General features: G+C 35.3%; 1 protein-coding gene across 13 annotated transcripts in view; it reads right to left on the reverse strand.

The window, feature by feature from the left end:
* LOC123524155 (caspase activity and apoptosis inhibitor 1-like) overlaps positions 1-20,150 on the reverse strand; it is a 179,842-nt gene that overhangs the window by 49,927 nt on the left and 109,765 nt on the right. For all 13 annotated transcript variants that reach the window (XM_053539180.1, XM_053539176.1, XM_053539169.1 and 10 more), the window contains one exon: positions 4,819-4,903. In XM_053539180.1, coding sequence (XP_053395155.1) covers positions 4,819-4,903 — 85 coding nt within the window. The remainder of the gene's footprint in view (positions 1-4,818; positions 4,904-20,150) is intronic.

Below are 20,150 nucleotides of genomic sequence, written 5' to 3' on the forward strand. Positions count from 1 at the left end.
TTATACTTACTAACATAACCCACATGTACACAGATAGTAAGAAATAGGGCAGACTTACTGACAGAATAATTTCAAATCTTGAGACGATAATCAAGGAAATAATTTATTTCAGCCTAACAAATTACAACTTAAAAAGTTCAAGTATCAACAGACTACAAACCGTAATGGAATTAGACTTAATAATATTTACACATTAAGTTAATAAAATAATTAACTCAAAAATATATCTAAATTCCTCTTTCATTACTGCTGAAGATTCATTTTAAATCTCCGGATAAATTGGATTACATTTTACGATATTTTCAAATTTTCCCCGAGAAACTGTCTGTTGAAGTTACATGTTTAACCAATTTCTTGTAAATTCTCACTAAAGAGATTTTAAGACAATTTATATGTTCAAATTCTTCAAAATCTATCCTAGATAACTGAAAGCTTAAAAAGCTATTTGAAGAAACTAAAATATTCCAAAAAAAAAAGTGTTAATCAATAAAACTGAAAGGTCAAAAAATAAATCAAATGACCCAGCTTGGATTGATTTTGGCCACTGACCACAAATCCCTTGCCCTGTAACGCGGTGTGGTTGCGCTAAGCTCAATACTATGGTTTTAAGCCATCCGTCCGACTTGCAAAATGTCATAAGTTCTATCCTGGTTGGCAATGACCAGACAGCACCTGCTATCTTCCTCAATCTTTAAATGCTGAGGTTACCCTACCCCACTGAACTGTGAAGGTAGGATAAAGAAACTTACAAACAATACAGACCCCTGTCAGGGCAATGCACTCAACACAGTTTCCTCCTTTCATATCCTCCTATCTTCTCTGAGCAGATATAAAATTGCAGAATGGACACCACCACAGAAAGAACTCTTGCTACTTCCAAACTGACAGACAGACATAGCAAAACTACTATGCACTCCTCATAAAAAGGGAAAAATGATAAAACCTCAGGGCAAGTATTTTGTTGGTAGTTGCGGTGGGTTTTATGCCACAACAGCACAGGTAAGTTCATGTCGTGACTTTCCAACATTAATGCTGAAAGGAAGATCCCATTTGCCTTTACAGAATATTATTCCAGACCCCACGCACACTGTCTTTTGCAAGTCAGCTGGATGGCTTCCTATCAAGAGTTCTACCAACACAGTGAGACTGTTCGAAACATTAACAGGGGATTAAAGTAACAGTCAATTAACTTTTAGAATTACATTTTAACATTTTAGAAAACTTAGAAGAACAAATATATGAGTTAATTAATGTAAAAACTAAAACGTCTCTGCAGTAAAAATTAAAACATCTTACTAGTGTTACCCACCAAGACTAGTATTTTGAATCAAAATTTAACAGGCGGTTAGTTGACAGCATATTAAAGTTTTGAACAACTGGGCCCAGAATCTGCAGCAGAAAGGGGCTAGTATTTTCACAGACTGATTTCAATTTTAACATTAAATTTTTACTTTAAATATCTTGAATGAAGACACTTAAATCTTTCTTGCATTTGCAATCAATTTTTTTTTCCAGTCACTTAAAGATATCTTTTGAGGTAATTGTCCTCTTTAACCATCACCCAGCTAAATTTCTAAAATGGACTGTTTCATCATTAAGTTTGGGCAATTCCATTTATTATTTGAAGGGGTGTTCACTGAAAATTTATTGACTGAACAGCAAACAGTGCAGACCATGATCACATGATCTGCCTGCACAGGTGTGTGCAGGCTGATCTTGGTCTGCGCTGGTCGCAAAGGCAGAATCACTGACAGCAGGCTAAAGGTTAAAGTGTCACAAAAGAATAAAGTTTATTCTTTCAAGATCTAAGACAGTACTGTCATTTGTTGGTAACTGAAAGCAGAAAGTAACCACAGATGGGTGTCCCTGTTGTGTGAAGTGTATGTCCTGTGAGCAATGAAACTTTGATGATAGAACATTTTGACAGAACCCCTTTTAGACAGTGGTCAAAGACTTGCAAGATTTATGTCATCTTGTTTTAGTGAGTTTATGCCACTGTGATTCTAAAATTTAAAGAATTCTAACATTATACTATAAAATCAGACAATAATATTTTATGACTTCTAATTATCTCCCTTTATCAGATTGATTTCCTGTAGTGGACATAATTTGGTCGATTTCATAGTTAAATTAAATTTGAACCAACTTTTCAAATGACCATTTGTTCAAAATCAGTATATGTGGTGTTTTCTAACAGCAATACAACACAAACAGGTCATTCATATAATTTTATGCGTAAGAAGCGAAGTACAAAAAATATGTGTAATAACAAAAATATTATATGTATGTGTAAAATAATACAAAATCTTTACTTTACTGTAAAAAAATCTAATGTTCCAGAGTAATAGACATTTTGGCTAAAACAAAAACTTCTGTGCAAAGTTCAACGACTCAACAGAAAACATAAAAGTATTAGTTTTAGATACGCTATCAATTTCTATTTCCTTGTCTGCAACGAAAGCAGTTTCTACTTTTTTTATATTATTAAAACAAAATGCTTTTATGACAGACCTTGTTTAAAACAGGAGTAACGGATTAACTCAAATGTTTACATTAACTGAAGATGTTTAAAACAACTAAATAATGTTTGTGTAATTAAGATATATGTGAGATTTAAACACTGGCACTGTTAAACATTACTGACCTCGGAACCACCAAATTTCAGAGAAATCCTGTAGTTAAGTTAGTCTACCTAGCGACTAAACATCCTTTTTTATTTTTTTTTAACCCTTAGCCTGCTAAATTTCAATAATGGACTTGTCCATCTTTCAATGGACAGTACCATTAACTGTTAAAAGGGGTGCTTACCAAAAATATACTGACTGAATGGCGAACAGTGCAGATCATGATCAGACTGCATGGATGTGCAGGCTGATCATGATCTACACTGGTCGCAAAGGCAGAATCCAACATAAGGGTTAACATTATTCCTTTCACTATTACTATCTCAGTAAAATTCTCATATTTTACAAAGTCTGAATAGCTTATAATACGAGTTTTCTAGTATGAGCAAAACATAATGGTCTACAGTCAGATGTAGGCCTTTTGACCCCAAATAAAGTGAGATCTCTCCATAAGACTACGCGCTCCACTATTTAACAGCTTGTAAGGCGATCAAGGGCCATAACTTGACAAGATGTATGTAACTGAACTCTGATTACAATTTATAACGAATTCAAATTCTACCATGTCAATGACAATTCATTCCATGCAAAGCTTCAACTGAATTGAATTCAATCAAAAATTATCAAACTTGTTTATTGCAGTAGGTCTGATGACAGGAAAACATTGTGTGAAGTTTCAGTCCAATACATATAGTTGATACTGAGATAGCTGCATGCAAAACTAAACCGAACCTTAAAAGCCCAAAAAAGGCCATAATTTGATTTAAATTCATACAAGAGTTACCCACCTTGCTTATTCCAGTGGGTCTGATAACTTGGAAGCATAGTGTGGATTCTAATGAGAATTTAAATCTCATTGTTACTTGTCTACATATTTAGCTTTTGCAGCCTTCCATCAAACACGATCTTACACACTCAGCTTATGTAGTTGCTAACCTATTAAATCGGTGTGTTTGTGACATAGCTTAAAGTCATGCTTTTTTTAGTGCTGAAAGAAGCCACTTGTATCCCCAAAACTCCATTCCACCTCTCTTAGCGATTTTTCATGCAAGCAATGGAGTTTCCCCAAGGCAGAAAAACAGTTTCTTCAGATGAAAAGAATTTGACTCAGAGCTTAGCTAGAACCCACTTAAGCGACAGGCAAGTCAACTACCACAGGCCTTGGTAAAAATTATCTTACCAAAACTCATTTCAGAAATTTTGGAAAGATTCTGCACTTGACAAAAATAAATATCAGCACATTATTTACAGATTAATTATTTATAATCATCACAGCTTTAAGTGTTAAAGTCAGAAGATCAAAACAAACCTGTTAGAAAAAAATCGCTTCAACAGAAATTTCAATGGTTATTCCTTAACCTAAAAGATATGATATTATGATAAAAACAGTTATGTTTCAAACATCTTGACCTTATTAAAGTTAATGTTCCAACACTGATATGATTATCTAAAATCTCTAGGAGTTTATTAAACATTAAATCTTTTATTGCCCACCTATTTTGAAACGAAATCAGAGCTTCTTAAAAATCGACTGCGTTGTTCAAGAGTGTTGGGTGGAAGAAAACTCATTACTAATCTTCATGAGGATATTACAGTTTAAAATGAAATAAAAATCAAAATGTTAATGTTTGTATTTATCCAAACATGCTATTATAGTTCTGACAGTGAGGAGTTGGTTAGTAAGCTTTCCTATTTTCTTGATAAGAAAAAAAGGGGTTCAATTTTCTATCAAAAATAAAAACTTGATATATTGACATGCTCAACTAACAAATTATCCTGAACGGTTTATATAACATTGCAGGCAACAGCAGGATATGACAACAAAGTGCTAGCTAAAGACAAAATACATTCCTCACAACACTCATAATTTCTATTCATTCATTAATAATTAATTTTAAAGTTTAAGCACAATTTGTAAACTTCCTGAAACTGTAGTATAGAATCAGCCTGGTTACAAAATATCTGCAATTACTGCCTATGACGATGACACAAATGCATGTTTTCTGTATGATTTACATCATTTTTGTCACAATTTACCTTTATTGCTAGGCAGAATTCAAGTGGCTCAAATCATCCTCACTTCAAACATGTTGACAAAGCTTCCAACAGTCACCATAAACCCTAGGCTACCTTAACCACTCAGCCAAAGTAATTACTGATACAAGATTGGGTACCTGTTATATTATGACAGTACCTGCTAGAATTCTGCATATTCGTTTCTTTGACATGACTTCCAACTGTTCCAAACATCTTCTCTTCAGATCAGCTACCGGTAGTTCCTGAAAACACAAAATGATTCAATGATCAAATCAGTTTATCAAATATAGTCAAAGGCTAAACCATCATTCAACGACTGTTTGTTATGTTTCAGCAACACTGGAACAATTTCAGTAATACGGCAATGATCTTGTTTTTTCATGGTAGATGAAGAATCAAGGTGCCCCTCAATGCATTATGTGGTACCAGCCTGAATCATCATGGCCCTTCTGCAAACAATGTACATCAAAATTAAAGCTTGGACGAGATAGATTTATTTACTTTGCTTCATAATTACCTTTCCAACGTTTACCACAGGTATATGTTTAAAATTTCTAAAGAAATCTCACAAATATGACATCATATGAGCCGCACCATGAGAAAACCAACATAGTGGCTTTGCGACCAGCATGGATCCAGACCAGCCTGCGCATCCGCGCAGTCTGGTCAGGATCCACGCTGTTCGCTAACAGCTTCTCTAATTCCAATAGGCTTTGAAAGCGAACAGCATGGATCCTGACCAGACTGCGCAGATGCGCAGGCTGGTCTGGATCCATGCTGTTCGCAAACCCACTATGTTGGTTTTCTCATGGCACGGCTCAATTATTACGATTACGGTGGAGCATTTCAAAGACCACAATGGTTCTCTTTGGTGTGACTGTAAACATATATTAGCATTTCATATGAGCTAACTGCATTTAACTCGACATTATTGCAGAAAGCATTGTGTTCAAACGTTAACTGTTTTTGTAATTTCATTTGTTTTTAACATAAAATTTAAAGCCTTATGTGACTTTAAAGTACATGTGAAAGCCACTGGCTTCCCAGAATTTATATAATATTATGCCCATAATATTCCATATCCAAATATGAAGTACTTTATTGCCATGTTAAATGAACAAACAGAATAGCCAGTTTGACTAACATGGCAGACTTGGCAAAAGGACCAAATTTCATATTTCGCTTTAAATAAGGAAATACAACAAAAGCTGTCATATGGGACAGCGCGCTCGACTATTTCGATGCTGGATAGTGAAACTGGGCACATCTGAGGAAACTGGAGCTGTCACTGGAGTGTTTAATGACTCCAATGGTGGATGAAGATATTGCACAATAGCTTGAGTCTGTGTCAAAAGTATTAAGTAATAAGAGAGGTAAAGATAAAGTGTATCAAAACACTATATAAGAATAATTCTAAGCAAAAAGGGGGCATAATTCATAAAATATTGGTGCAAGAGTTATGCACCTTGTGTCATGATGTGGGTGATGATGTGGAACAAATACTTCAAGTTTGAATCAAATGCATTTCGTAAGATCTGAGATACAGTGAAAATGCATCAAAATTAACCTCAATTTCTAAGTAAAGGGGAAATAATTCATGAAAAATTGGTGCCAGAGTTATGCACCTTGTGTCATATGATGTGGGTGATGATGTTGAACAATTATTTTAAGTTTGAATCAAATCCATTCAGTAATAACAGAGATAGAGTGAAAGTGCATCAAAACTTTAACCTGAAAATCTAAGTGAAAAGGGGGAATAATTCATGAAATATCTGTGCCAGAGTTATGCACCTTGTGTCATATGATGTTGGTGATGATGTTGAACAATTATATCAAGTCTGAATCAAATCCATTCAGTAATAACAGAGACAGAGTGAAAGTGTATCAAAACTTTAACCTGAAAATCTAAGTGAAAAGGGTGGATAAATCTTGAAATATTGGTGCTCAGAGTTATTGGTCATAAGATATTTAAACTATTTTAAGTTTGAATCAAATCCATTCAAGTATTACAGAGATAAGAGTGAAAAGGCATCAAAACTAAATCCCCCGCATGCTATTGAAGTGAAAAGGGTAATCTTTGAATTTTAGCGGTTTGACCTTGCTTGAATGACTGGGCTGATATGAATTCTGATCAATCGTCTTGATGAGAAGGTGAACATTGACCAAAGTTTCATGAAAATTCTAAGGGGATAAGGGATACAGTGCTTGAAACTATTGGCCTCAGTGTGACTTGACCTTGAGTGTCAGGATGATCGATGGGTGTTGATGAGGATATCTTTTGACCCAAGTTTGATGATCAAATCCTTCAAGGGATTAAGAGATACAGAGTGGACAACCAAGATGAAGGCTGCCAAACCGTCGCCATTTTGTGATTGTATGGCGGATTGTTGATTTAACTTTTGCTACATGTTTCTGGGACAGTCATCTATCTGTGTACCATTCATCGAGTTTTATTAAAATTCCATTGCAATGGGTTACGGAAGATATAGAGCGGACACGACATCAAGGCTCATAACATTGACCTTAGTTGTGTGACCTTGACCTTGAGCCAACTGGCTGACTATATAGTTCTGCACATCGCCTTGATGTGGTGATCTTTGACCAAGTTTGATGAAAATCCTTCAAGGGTTTAGGATATAGGATGGACACCAAAATGAGCCTAAACCTTTGACCTAAGTTGTGACCTTGACCTTGTGCGGCATACGGATCATGGGTTCTGCACAGTCGTCTTGATGAGGTGAACATTATGCCCAAGTTTTTAAATTCCTTCAAGGGGTTAAAGATATAGGACGGACACACACATAAGGCTCAAACCTTTGACTGAGTTGTGACCTTGACCTTGAGCGCATGGACTGAACTCATGGGTTTGCGCACATCGTCGTTCTGTATCAGGTATCATTTGACCAAGTTATTGAAATTCCATTCAATGGTGTAGAGATATAGACGGACACAAAATGCAGGCTCAACCTTTGACTCTGAGTTGTGACCTTGACCTTGAACGCAGGCTAGACCTGGGTTTCCTGCGACATCGTCTTGATGTGGTATCATTTGACCCAAGTTCATGAAAATCCTCATCGGGTTAAGAGATATGGACCGGACACGATTATTGTCGGACGAAGGACGACGGAGGACAGACGTCAAACCATTCTATCCTCCGCTTCAGGGGGATTAAAAAGAGAAAGTGTAAAAAAACTTTAACCAAGGTGGGGATGCGGAAGGACGCTGACTCCGGGTCAAGTAGGATAGCTCTCCTTATACTTTGTATAGTGGAGCTAAAAACTGAAATGAACATTGTAGATAAGGTACTTGGATTGTGAAACAACAGAAGGGGAATGAAACATATAAACATAAGGTCCTCTTATTTTCTAGACTGGAATTTAAATTCTACCGTTTGCAAAACTCAGAATACAGTTGAACGTGCATCAGCGGCCACCTGTATTAAGTAGCTGCTTGCCTTAGGAAGCCCACAATAGACTTTCGGTTCTTATTTCAACTTGTCTTACGCAGCCATCTGCCGTTACCAGCCAGACTCCCTTGGATGGCTGCTAAATACAGGTTTGATGACATATTAACAATTATAACAAATACATGTTCATTAAAAAGTAGTGTTCCAATTCTTTTGAAATATGGTTGTCACGTTGTAAAATCTTATTTGCATCTAAAGTATAAAGTCTTTAGAATTTACTTTTTTTTTTATTGCCAAATGAAAAAAAATCATTACAACAAGTCTCTTTAAATTTAGACAATGTACGTGACCCAAAGCATCAACTGATTAATAATTAACGATGAATTGTTATATACATATACTTCTATCATTAAATTGAATTCTCCGCAGACTTTTATACTGACCTATAAATAGGTCTTGAGAAAACCTGAAAATCAATGAAAAGCCATTATAATGTGGTCATTACTGGGGTAAGAATACAGTATTTATAAATATTTCAAAGGAAAATTATAGCCATAAACAAAGGGTTAGAGCTCCAGTAATGGAAGATAATTTATAATACCAAATTTAATTGTCAGAATATAGGCAGTCATAATTCACTCAGACCTTGATTGAATGAAAAAATCTAAAACAGAGATGTTACTTATTTGTCTACAGAAAAAAAAATATGGTAAAATGCTACACAAGTTCTATACGTTCAGGAGATATTGTGAATTAATAAATCTCTTAATTTCACAGGCCTATTATTACAAGATCAAGATTTAATACTCAGAAACACTGAAATGAAAACTGACAAGATTTTTCATTTCTTCAACTTTTGGTTTTTATCTGTTGTATTCTAGTAATATGTTTTCTCTGTTAAAACACCTTATGCTAGAATGACGTCACGTTAATGTGCGGTGACATCAAAGTTTTTGTTGCGACTAAGAAAGAGTGCTACTATATTTTATCTACTGTTTTAGATTAAGGGCATATTAAAATCGAAATAATTTATAGCAAAACCATGTTATAACACTATCTATACACTCAGGCAGTAATATGCTGTGCAAATAATTTCACTCGGGCTGCGCCCTCGTGAAATTATTACGCCCGACATATAACCGCCCATCGTGCATAAACAGTGTTAAAACACTCTTTTGCTATAAATTATTTCTTAAATGAAAATTATATAGCATTACAATTAATATTGTCCCAATAAGAAATGGTCTATTAATCTGCCTTATAAATATTTTAATAAAATGTAAAACATGACCATTCTATAATATAATTACAGTGAAACACCCATTGCTCAAAGGAATAAGCAAAATGTTTGACTTATCAAGGGTTATGAGCAATCTCTGCCAGTGACCATGTGAACTGCTTGAAATGCTTGAGTGGGTGGTGTTTTGCTTTAAAAGGATTTAAACCTTTACCCTGCTAAATTTCTATAATGGACTGGTCCATCATTCAATTTGGGCAATGCCATTTGTTTTTGAAAGGGGTGTTCACTGAAAATTTACTGACTGAATAGCAAACAGTGCAGACCATGATCAGCCTGCACTTTTAGAATTTGGGGACAGCTAACTTCAGGCCTGTTGTCTGCTTTCAAAACCTCTTGGATTTTGTACCATTTGAATTTCAAATATAAAATTTGTAGTTAGGCAAACATAAAACACTGTTCTTTTAACAACTGCTTCAGAGATTATACAAGGTATATAACAAGCCCTTTTAGATGCGGTAATAACTTTAATTATGTATTGTTATTAACATCATTGTACTTCCATCTGTCACTAAAATTCTTAGGTTCAACAGAAGAATTAATAGAATGACCATTTCCCAAATGTACCTATGAAGCGGTGGACAACAATAACAACATTTCACTCTTGGGAAAACACCGATATCCATAAGCCATCATGCAGTAACGGTTAGTGTCCACTTCGTCTCCTCCACTAAACAAAGTACATGACAAAATTTTTCTTTTCTTTCTCCGAAGTTTTTTGGATGATGAAATTTTAGCCACAATGTCCATTAATGGTGTCCGTCTCGGAGGAATTTCAAATTGATTGAAATTCACTCACGCAGTACTACCACGGTACCCAAACAATAATGGAAAAAACTTCTCCTTTACTTTGACCAGCGGTATCATCAACCTAATGGGTGCCGGGAACCGAAAATGGTCTCAAGAGGAAAAAAATTGACATTAAAACACCAAGTTTTTCTGGAAACTGTGTATACAATGAATAATTTGAGTTATTGCTTTTGGCTAACTATGGCTTGTAACCAGACGTAAGTGAAATTTATTGCAGTCTTTTAAAAGACATCAATATGAAAAAGGTTGAAAAAAAATCAGACATCCATTTATTATTGAGATATATATCTTTCTTATATTGACTTTAAGACTAATATCCCAGACGTAGATTTCTCGTTTTTCACAGCTTCAAATCTCGAAATTCAAATGTTTTAAGACACATATAATAAGCGTATAGACAATTCAAACTTAAGAATCACTGAAGTGCCAATACTGCGAGACAAAGTCATAACTAAGTGTTTGAAAGACTTAACTCCCAAACCTCAAAAGAATAAAATTAAAATCTACTTAGACATTGATATTTCTTCCCTTGTGAGGTTTGATGTTAAAGAAAGCCTGTTTAGATACGTTTTATGAGGGATGAAGACAGATTCCAAGACATTTATTGCAAGTTTCATGCAATTTCATAAAATCTGAAAGAGAACTCATTTTACAAAATTTTAGTTTCTGTATACCTTATAATAAATGCATTAGGATGAAAATCATTTTGGTCCAATGGGCATTTTTTTTTCCCTATTGTTTGTAATATCAACAGTTCATTAATATTAAGTTTAGTTATAGGTCATATGGCGTCTTTCCAGTTTGATGGTGGAGGAAGACCCCAGGTGCCCCTCCGTGCATTATTTCATCACGAGCGGGCACCTGGGCAGAACCACCGACCTTCCTTAAGCCAGCTGGATGGCTTCCTTACACAAAGAATTCAACGCCCCGAGTGAGGATCGAACCCACATTGATGAGGGGCAAGTCATTTGAAGTCAGCGACCTTAACAACTTGGCCACAGAGAACTCATCCATTATTTAGATCATGCTTCAAATGATAGAGAAAAGTACCAGATACCACACGATACATTTTTTCACAGGTAGAACTAAACCAGCTGAATACTTTGAAGGAATTCTACACTACGAGTTGGGTTTCAAACCCAAAGCTCTGAGAGGCATTAATTGATTTAAATTCAGCCACACATGTCCACACACTACTGCAATATTAAAAAGTATATCAGGAGCTGTAACATAGGTCAAGTAACTACTTTAATTATCAACGTCATTGAAGTGATTAAACCCTTCACCCCCTGATAGCCAGTCCTGTACTAAACACAGTCTGAACTAACTTGGTGATCTCGAGCCTATATAAGGTAAATGGCTCTATCTTGTCTAGGGACCAGATAGATGATAATATCTTTTGTAACTTTTTATCATTTATGACAAGATCTTTTACAGTAACTCAACCCTGATTGTGTTTGTGTTTTAGAAGCAAAGGGACATAATTACATAAAATCTGAGCAGCTTCAGGAGTTACCTCCTATCCTAGGAACAACACTTTGTGATATTTCTTCTCTGAATCTCAATCAGATTTCTATGAAGTCAAAAACTTATAAGTAAAAGAAGCATTAATTTCTATAACCATATTAATCTAATAATCGCAAGACAACATCTCAAAAATTATTGTCAAGTCAGTTCAGACCCCCAGACAAACCCATTACAGCTTTTATTGAGACATTGTAAAAACGTTTATTAAATTACTTAAATATCATCGACCAAACAAATCCACCAAACAAAAGAAAACCGATCCATTACCAACGCTGCAAATTAAATTTTGAAAAAAGTGATAATCAATATCAAGATGACCAATCAGATTGATTTAAACAAACGCAGCTTCTGATCTTTTAAATCAAGTTTTCACAATCGATTCAAACTAATTTAACAAATCTTTGTTACAAAAGCCCGTATGACGATTCCTGCTAAGAAAATTTCAATAAAAATCATTAAAATATAATAACTGACGGAAATAATACTACCAAATGACCCTTAAAATCGATGGAATTTTATTTCAACAAGAAGTATTCAGCATCTATTGAGTGACGACTTAATATGAAAATCAATGGGGATTTAATAAATGAATCAAAATCAATATGATATTTTATTATACTTTTCATCAGGGATAACATTGATTTTTTAATCATAATAGCCACAATTAAATGTTTATAGTTGTTACAAGATGACAGTTTTATGTTCAACAAACATATCCAGATTTAGCCTCCAATCTGATTTTCAAGCAGTAAACTACAATATTTTTTAAAGGTACATTGTCATTTTTTTCTACTGATGTGAGGTGAATTTACAGTGTCTGCATTGCTGTTGTTGTTTCTTTAATTAACACTCTTGACATATACGGCCATAATAACTATGCTGATTCTAAAAGGCTATAGTGCACTGATTCACATGATATTCTGTTAAAGGTTATAGTGCATGTCTGCAGCATTGTTGTTGCTGCCGTTGTTTTGTTGTTGCAATTAACACTGACTTATGCCAGAATATACTGGTTTTATAAGTCAATACCCCACATAATGTCTGCATTGTTGTTGCTGTTGTTGTTGTTGTTGTAACTAAACACTGAATTGATAATATTCTGTTCTTAAAATTCTATATTCCACATAATGTCTGCAATGTAACGTTGCTACTGTTGTTGAACCTAAACACTGAACTGATAATATTCTGTTCTTAAAAGTCTATACCCCACATAATGTCTGCATTGTTGTTGCTGCTGCTGTTTTGTTGTTGTTGTAATTAGCACTGACTTATACGATAATAGTATTAAGTCTATATCCCACATAATGTCAGCAATGTTGTTGTTGTTATTGTTGTTCATGTATTACTAACATTCAACTTTTTTGTGATAATATGCTGCTCTTAAAAGGATATAGCATACATGTGTGCACTATTGTTGTTGTTGTTGTTGATAATGCTATTGTAGTTAATTAACACTCTTACATGCATGATTAAACCTTTCTCAACATTTAGCCTGCTGGCGGCAAATGGTTTTGCCTTTGCAACCAGGTCTACACTGTCTGCTATTCAGTCAGTAAATTTTTCAGTGAACACCCCTTCGAATAATAAATGATACTGCCCAAATTGAATGATGGAACAGTCTACTTTAGAAATTTAGCAGGGCAAAGGTTAAAGGCTTATACCCTTAATCAGCAGCTCGCATGCTTAGCTCAACAGGGAAAGCACAGACCTATGAATCACACAGGGTTGTGAGTTTGATCCACCAGCACCAGGTTTATGTTCTCAAAAAACATTGTGTCTGAATTTGAAATCATTTCCTCCTCCACCTTTGATTCATGTGGAGAAGTTGGCACATATTTGCGGAGAATATGCTAGTATTGGTACAGAATCCATGCATGCTGGTCATGCTACTGCCAGACGTTACATAACTGAAATACTGTTGGAAAACGGTGCTAAATAACCCAAAACAAACAAGTTCATTCGCTCTCTTTTTCTGTACAGGTGGAGCTATTCAAATACGTTATCTGATCACAGTCATGTATTTCATTCTAAAAAGTAATGGGGAAAAAATCATAAATGAAACCACTATAGTGCAGACAAGAATATGTTGACAGATGGATGACGCACGACGGACATCAAGTGATCACAAAAGCTCACCTGAGCTAAAAAAAATATCTTGTTGGCGTTCTCATTTAAAAAATTAAACGAGAATAAAATCAGTAAGCTAAGTTAAAAACTTCCACATTTTTTCTGACACATAGATGGATGACATGCAAACATATTTAAGTTTATGAATAGTGATAAAATAAACAGAAATGATTTTCTAATGTCAAAGGCAATATTTTAAAACCAGGATGAGTTATTTATTCTGTACAGTAGCTTTATGTGAAAAGTGTTGCAAAGTTTCAAAGCAATAGCTTTTAAGTTTAAGAGAAAAATTGACTAAATTAAAACTTAACACAAGAAACTGATATTTCTAAGTCAAAAGGCCATAATCTTGCAAAAGCAGTGTTAGTTCTTGCTGTACAGGGTCATCTTCTGAAGGTGAACAAGTGTATGCAAGTTTTAAAGCATAGCTTTGATAGTTTAGGATAAAAGTGACCTAAACATAAAACTTAACCAAGAAAACTGATTTTCTAAGTCCAAAAGGGGCAATAATTCTTGCAAAAAGCAAGATGGAGTTATGTTTCTTGATGTACAGGTCTGCTTATGATGGTGAACAAGTATTCCAAGTTTCAAAGCAATAGCTTTGATAGTTTAGGAGAAAAGTTGACCTAAACATAAAACTTAACCAAGAAATCTGATATTTTCTAAGTACAAAAGGGGCCATAAATCTTGCAAAAAGCAAGAAGGAGTTATGTTTCTTGCTATACAGGGTCAGCTTATGATGGTGAACAAGTATTCAAAGTTTCAAAGCAATAGCTTTGATAGTTTAGGAGAAAACTGACCTAAACATAAAACTTAACCAGGCAATGCCAACGCCGACGCCGACAACCGCTCAAGTGACGACAATAACTCATCATTTTTTTTTCAAAAAATCAGATGAGCTAAAAACCCATAAAAACAGAAGCTAAGAAAAACTTCCACTCTCCAAAGATCATGACATGCAAAATAAGATGAATAGAAAATAAACTGTTTACTCATTATGGCAAAGTAATCTGTTTAAACCACAGTATTAAACTAAACTAAATTACATTAAATAAACTTGAAAGTTTCATTAAAACCTGACACTTCTGACAAAGTTAAAGACCACATGGTCTAATACTTCAAATCTTCAAAGAGCACTTTCCATTAATTATTGCACTCAGATTAAAATCATCAAACAAGAGCTAAATATTAAATTTTGATTTCAAAATTTATAACATTAATTACTTTCATCTCTAAGAGAAGTGTGATGCTAAGCTTGATAAATCAAAGCGCAAACAGAAAACCCAAGATGTTATCACAGAGTTAAATTCAACAAGAACATTGTCCATTAGGTGCTGTTTGGTGTTTGTTGTTACTTTTTACAGGTCATAATTCTCAAAATCTTGGTCCCTTTCAAAAATGTGTTTCTGTTCATAATATCTACATACAATATTTACAAAACGTAGAGCTATCCTCAAGGTGAATAAATGTATACCAGGAGAGCATGACACATGTACATTGCCAATTTTGACAAACAACATACTTAATTTTTACTGTAAAGAAAGATGTACTGGGTTTACAGTGATTTGTAAAAAAAATCAAATACCCATACAATATGCAGAAATATTTATCAAGAATGTGAACCTGTCCAAGCATTTAATACTAGGTTTTGCTAAAATCACTGTGTGACCTTTCCCCCTTAAATTTGTCTGCAATGGTTTGGGGAGATTTTGGGCAATGCACAAGTATTGAATGAAACAAAATTGTTACAGATACAAAGCCCATATCCCTGCACATGTTCGTTTGCTTGAAAGACACATAAGCCATTTCCCCATCACAATCTACTTTGTTTATGACATTTTTCAGAGATTTCATTATTTGTCCAGGAAGATGAATGATGCCACAGACTTAGTACTCTGACTCTAAAACAGGCTACGTAACAAAAAAAGACAGCCATTAATAGTGAAAGTAAATTTTTCTGAAAACCTACCTAACTGACATGGCTACCCAAATTATGTTCTGATTGTGATCATTTGCCAAGTTTCATAAATTTCGTAAAGGGGATGAGGGAGATGACGGCACAAGACTTTGTCTATTGTATTATTTGAGTTTAACATGCTGATCAAAGAGTCGCATATGATCTTGCCAATTTTTTTTCTAAAGAATAACATGATGGGCAAAATATGTTGGTACTGATCTAAGTTGTGAACTTGACATTAAACTTGGTACCATGGTGAATGGAGAGATGGTGCGCACAAGATTGTGTCTATGTATATAGTTTAGTAACAAAAAAACAAAGTCCCATAACTCTGCAAATTTTTTTTCTAAAAGAACCTAACATGCCCCATGCACAACTACTGTTGGTACTGATCACTTGTGTGAAGTTTCATTAAATTCTGTCAAGGGGATAAGGAGAGATGGTGCGCACAAGATTGCATCTACGGACAGACAGACAGACGACCAGATGGACAGACAGACAGACGGACAGACGGACAGACAGACAGACAGACAGACAACCTGAAACCAGTATACCCCCCCTTACAACTTTGTTGTCGGGGGGTACAATAACCCAATGATATTTCCGTAGAAAAAAGCCATATCCCTCAATGTGTAAAAAAGCTGTATTGTGGAAAGGAGGAGAAGGTACGGTACCCCATTAGGGCCATTGCCACATATTTTGAGCTTGAAACAACAGGAACTGCCTTTTTGTAATGAAAGTCATTGTGACCTTGACGTTTAACCCATTGATCTTAAAACCAACAGGGATCATCCAATAGCCATGAGCAATGCGCATAATAAATATTATCAAGTTTGTGGATCATCTGTCAAAGCATTGAATAGAAATAATTTTTGCACTAACAGTCACTGTAACCTTGACCTTTGACCCACTTACCTCAAAACCATAGAGTCATGCACATGCAAATGAAGTTTGGGATGATGGGTCAAAGCATTCTTAAGTCATTGAATGGAAACAAAATTGTGTACAGACCTACAAACAGCCAGGTGATATGCGCCATCACATGTTCGTTCTGGTACATTAAAGGGACACAATTAAGGTCTTTTCACTCTGCACTTCCTCTTACTTCAATCTATCCTTGTGACAAGTTTCATTATATTCTTTTCAGAGATTTTCAATTTATTGTCCAGGAAAGATGAACTGATATCCAGACCACATTACTACCTCCTGACCTCTCACAATCGAGGCTGCGGTAACAAGGCAGTCTTAAAGACAGCCACTGGTATGGATAGTGAAAGGGTAAACCTTTGACCTTGAGCTGTGACCTTGACCTTGAACTGACATGGCTGACCCATGAATTATGCACATCATCTAGATGAGGTGATCATTTGACCCAAGTTTCATGAAAATCCTAAAAGGGGTTTAGGAGATACAGAGCTCAAACCTTTGAATCTGAGTTGTGACCTTGACTTTGAGTTGACATGGCTGACTCATGAGTTCTTGATGAGGTGATCATTTGATCCAAGTTTAATGTAAATCCTTCAAGGGGTTTAGGAGATACAGAATGGACAAAAAATGGAAGGCTCAAACCTTTGACTCTAAGTTGTGACCTTGACCTTAAACCGACATGGCTGACTCATGGGTTCTGCACATCGTCTTGATGAGGTGATCATTTGACCCAAGTTTGATGAAAATCATTCAAGGGGTTTAGGAGATAGAGCGGACACAAAATGGAAGGCTCAAACCTTTGACCTTGAGTTGTGACCTTGACCTTTAGCCGACATGGGCGGCTCATGAGTTCTGCACATCGTTTTGATGAGGTGATCATTTAATCCAAGTTTCATAATTATCCATCAAGAGGGTTAAGAGATATAGAGCGGACACGAAATGGAAGGCTCAAACCTTTGACCTTGAGTTGTGACCTTGACCTTGAACCGACATGGCTGACTCATGGGTTCTGCACATCGTCTTGATGAGGTGATCATTTGACCCAAGTTTTATACAAAAAAAACCTTCAAGGGGTTTAGGAGATACAGAGCGGACACAAAATGTTACAGAAGGACGAAGATGGAAGGACGAACGGACAGACGGAGACCATTCCTATAACCCCCCACCACTAGTGGCGGGGGATTAAAAAAAAATAAAATTTTTTAGTAACTGCTACAATTATGCACTAATCGGTCGAATTGATGTTTTGTTTAAAATTTCCATTCAATGACAGCCCTAGAGGTATATAGTAGTTCAGCACTGTGAAAATGATAAAGTTTCAATCATTCAGATTAAGAAGATATTAAAACAACCATAAACGCTGAAAGCAGGTGATTTACGTAAACAATCTTAGGATTTGAACCGAAGACTTCAGGCTTAAACTGGGGAAATGATCATCTCTCCTCGTCTGTCTTAATTCAAGTTTTAGTCTACTTTTTGAATATGTATAAGTTTATATGGCAGTGTTGTTTTTTTTTTCAGTTGATTCACAGTCTTCATGGATTTTGAGTTGTTACTTTAACTTGTTAGCCACAATGTAGCTGACAACTTACATAGATTAATAAGTTGGGGGAATAAATGGTTTCAGACACTTCATCTACTGTTGAAGTCAAAGAAAGCATGCTTCAAAGCCCTAAAACTCAAACACATGCCATCTACACTTAAAGTTGGGCACTGCCCCTACATAATAACTCCAAGGGATCTTAGTTCTGAACCCCCAAAACTTCAAAAAGCAACAATTTAGAAATTTCAGACAAGATGACAGTAACCTTCTATATTTCCTCTCAGGAGCACTTTAAGAAAATTTTATGTTATTACAATCTGCAGCCGCAATCAGATATGTATATCTTATGAACATCTGTTCCCGACTAAAAAGTTCAAGTCTTATATATTATATTATAAAGATCAATAAAATATGACAAAACAATATAAGCATAATTTTGTCATTACATCCTAACTTTCGAAATTTCCCCGATAAAATTACTCAGAATTCATTGTTCGCAAAGTCGATATTATCAAGTGAATTTTTGCCTGATATCCGTACATAAAATACCGAATAAGTAATAGCTTTGAAATAGTTCCGAGTTTAATTTGTCTCAAATCGACCCTTTCAATTGTTAGAAATTCCAGAATAGGTCTGGACTTCGTATAATGGTTATGATATATATTTTTCCCCTTCAGCAATCAATTTTTACCATCACAATGTATTTCTTTGGTGGAAAACTAAATTAAGTTTCTTTCAGTTACTGTTTTGAATGAAATTCAGTAAAGAAAGAACATTATCTACATTTGAAAAAAACTTTTCTCTCCATTCTACATTAATTTTTTACATAAAATACTGAGGTTTATTTTCATGAAACATTAAATCTCAGCATTGTCCAGTCGAACAATTTACACTGAACTTTTTCTTAAGAAGTCATTATGTTTAACCTTTAGCCTGCTGGCGGCAATTGACTCTGCCTTTGCGACCAGGGTAGACCAAGATCAGCCTGCACATCCGTGCAGGCTGATCATGGTCTGCACTGTTCGCTATTCAGCCAGTAAATTTTCAGTGAACACCCCTTGGAATAATAAATGGTACTGCCCAAATTGAATGATGGATCAGTCCACTTTAGAAATTTAGCAGGCTAAGGGTTAATTAAGTTTTCTTTGGTTATGTATTATACCATTATATGACAATACAGGAATAATGGTGGTCAGTTGACCAGTGTTTTATGAATTTCAACAATAACTACCTTTTCTGTTAATCATAATTATATCAAATATTTTCAGTCTTAAAACTCCTTCACCCATCTGGTTGTTCTAAACCTGGATTCTTTACTAGTATCTACTTATTCTCCACAAGCACCAGACACAACTTATCCACTTGTACCTGATGATTTCTCCACAAGTAACTGACAGCTTCTCCAAATGTACCTGACAACTTCTCAACATATATCTGATGACTTCTCCACAAGCATCTGACAGCTTCTCCACTTGTACCGAACAGCTTCTCCACAAGTACCTGATGACTTCACTTGTACCTGACAGCTTCTCCACTTGTACCTGACAACTTCTCGACATGTATCTGACAGCTTCTCCACTTGTACCTGACGACTTCTCCACTTGTACCTGACAGCTTCTCCACATGAACCTTTGACTTCCACTTCTGAGATTGACCTTGACCTTATGCACATGAAACAAAAGTGGATGATGAATGACATTAGACTCCAAGGTTATAGCAGAAACCAGTCTCGGTTGAATTTCAGCTCAATATTAAAACTTGCCGCTGACAAACTCGATCCCTGGACTGGTCTCCACACTCACGTCATATTCTTTCTGACTGGACTCCTGTTTCTGTGTTTAGTTGGACTAATGCCATTTTTCAGAAGTTTTCAACAGTATTTCAGCAATGACAGT

Source organism: Mercenaria mercenaria, chromosome 3 (genome assembly GCF_021730395.1).
Source record: "Mercenaria mercenaria strain notata chromosome 3, MADL_Memer_1, whole genome shotgun sequence".
NCBI lineage: Eukaryota > Metazoa > Mollusca > Bivalvia > Venerida > Veneridae > Mercenaria > Mercenaria mercenaria.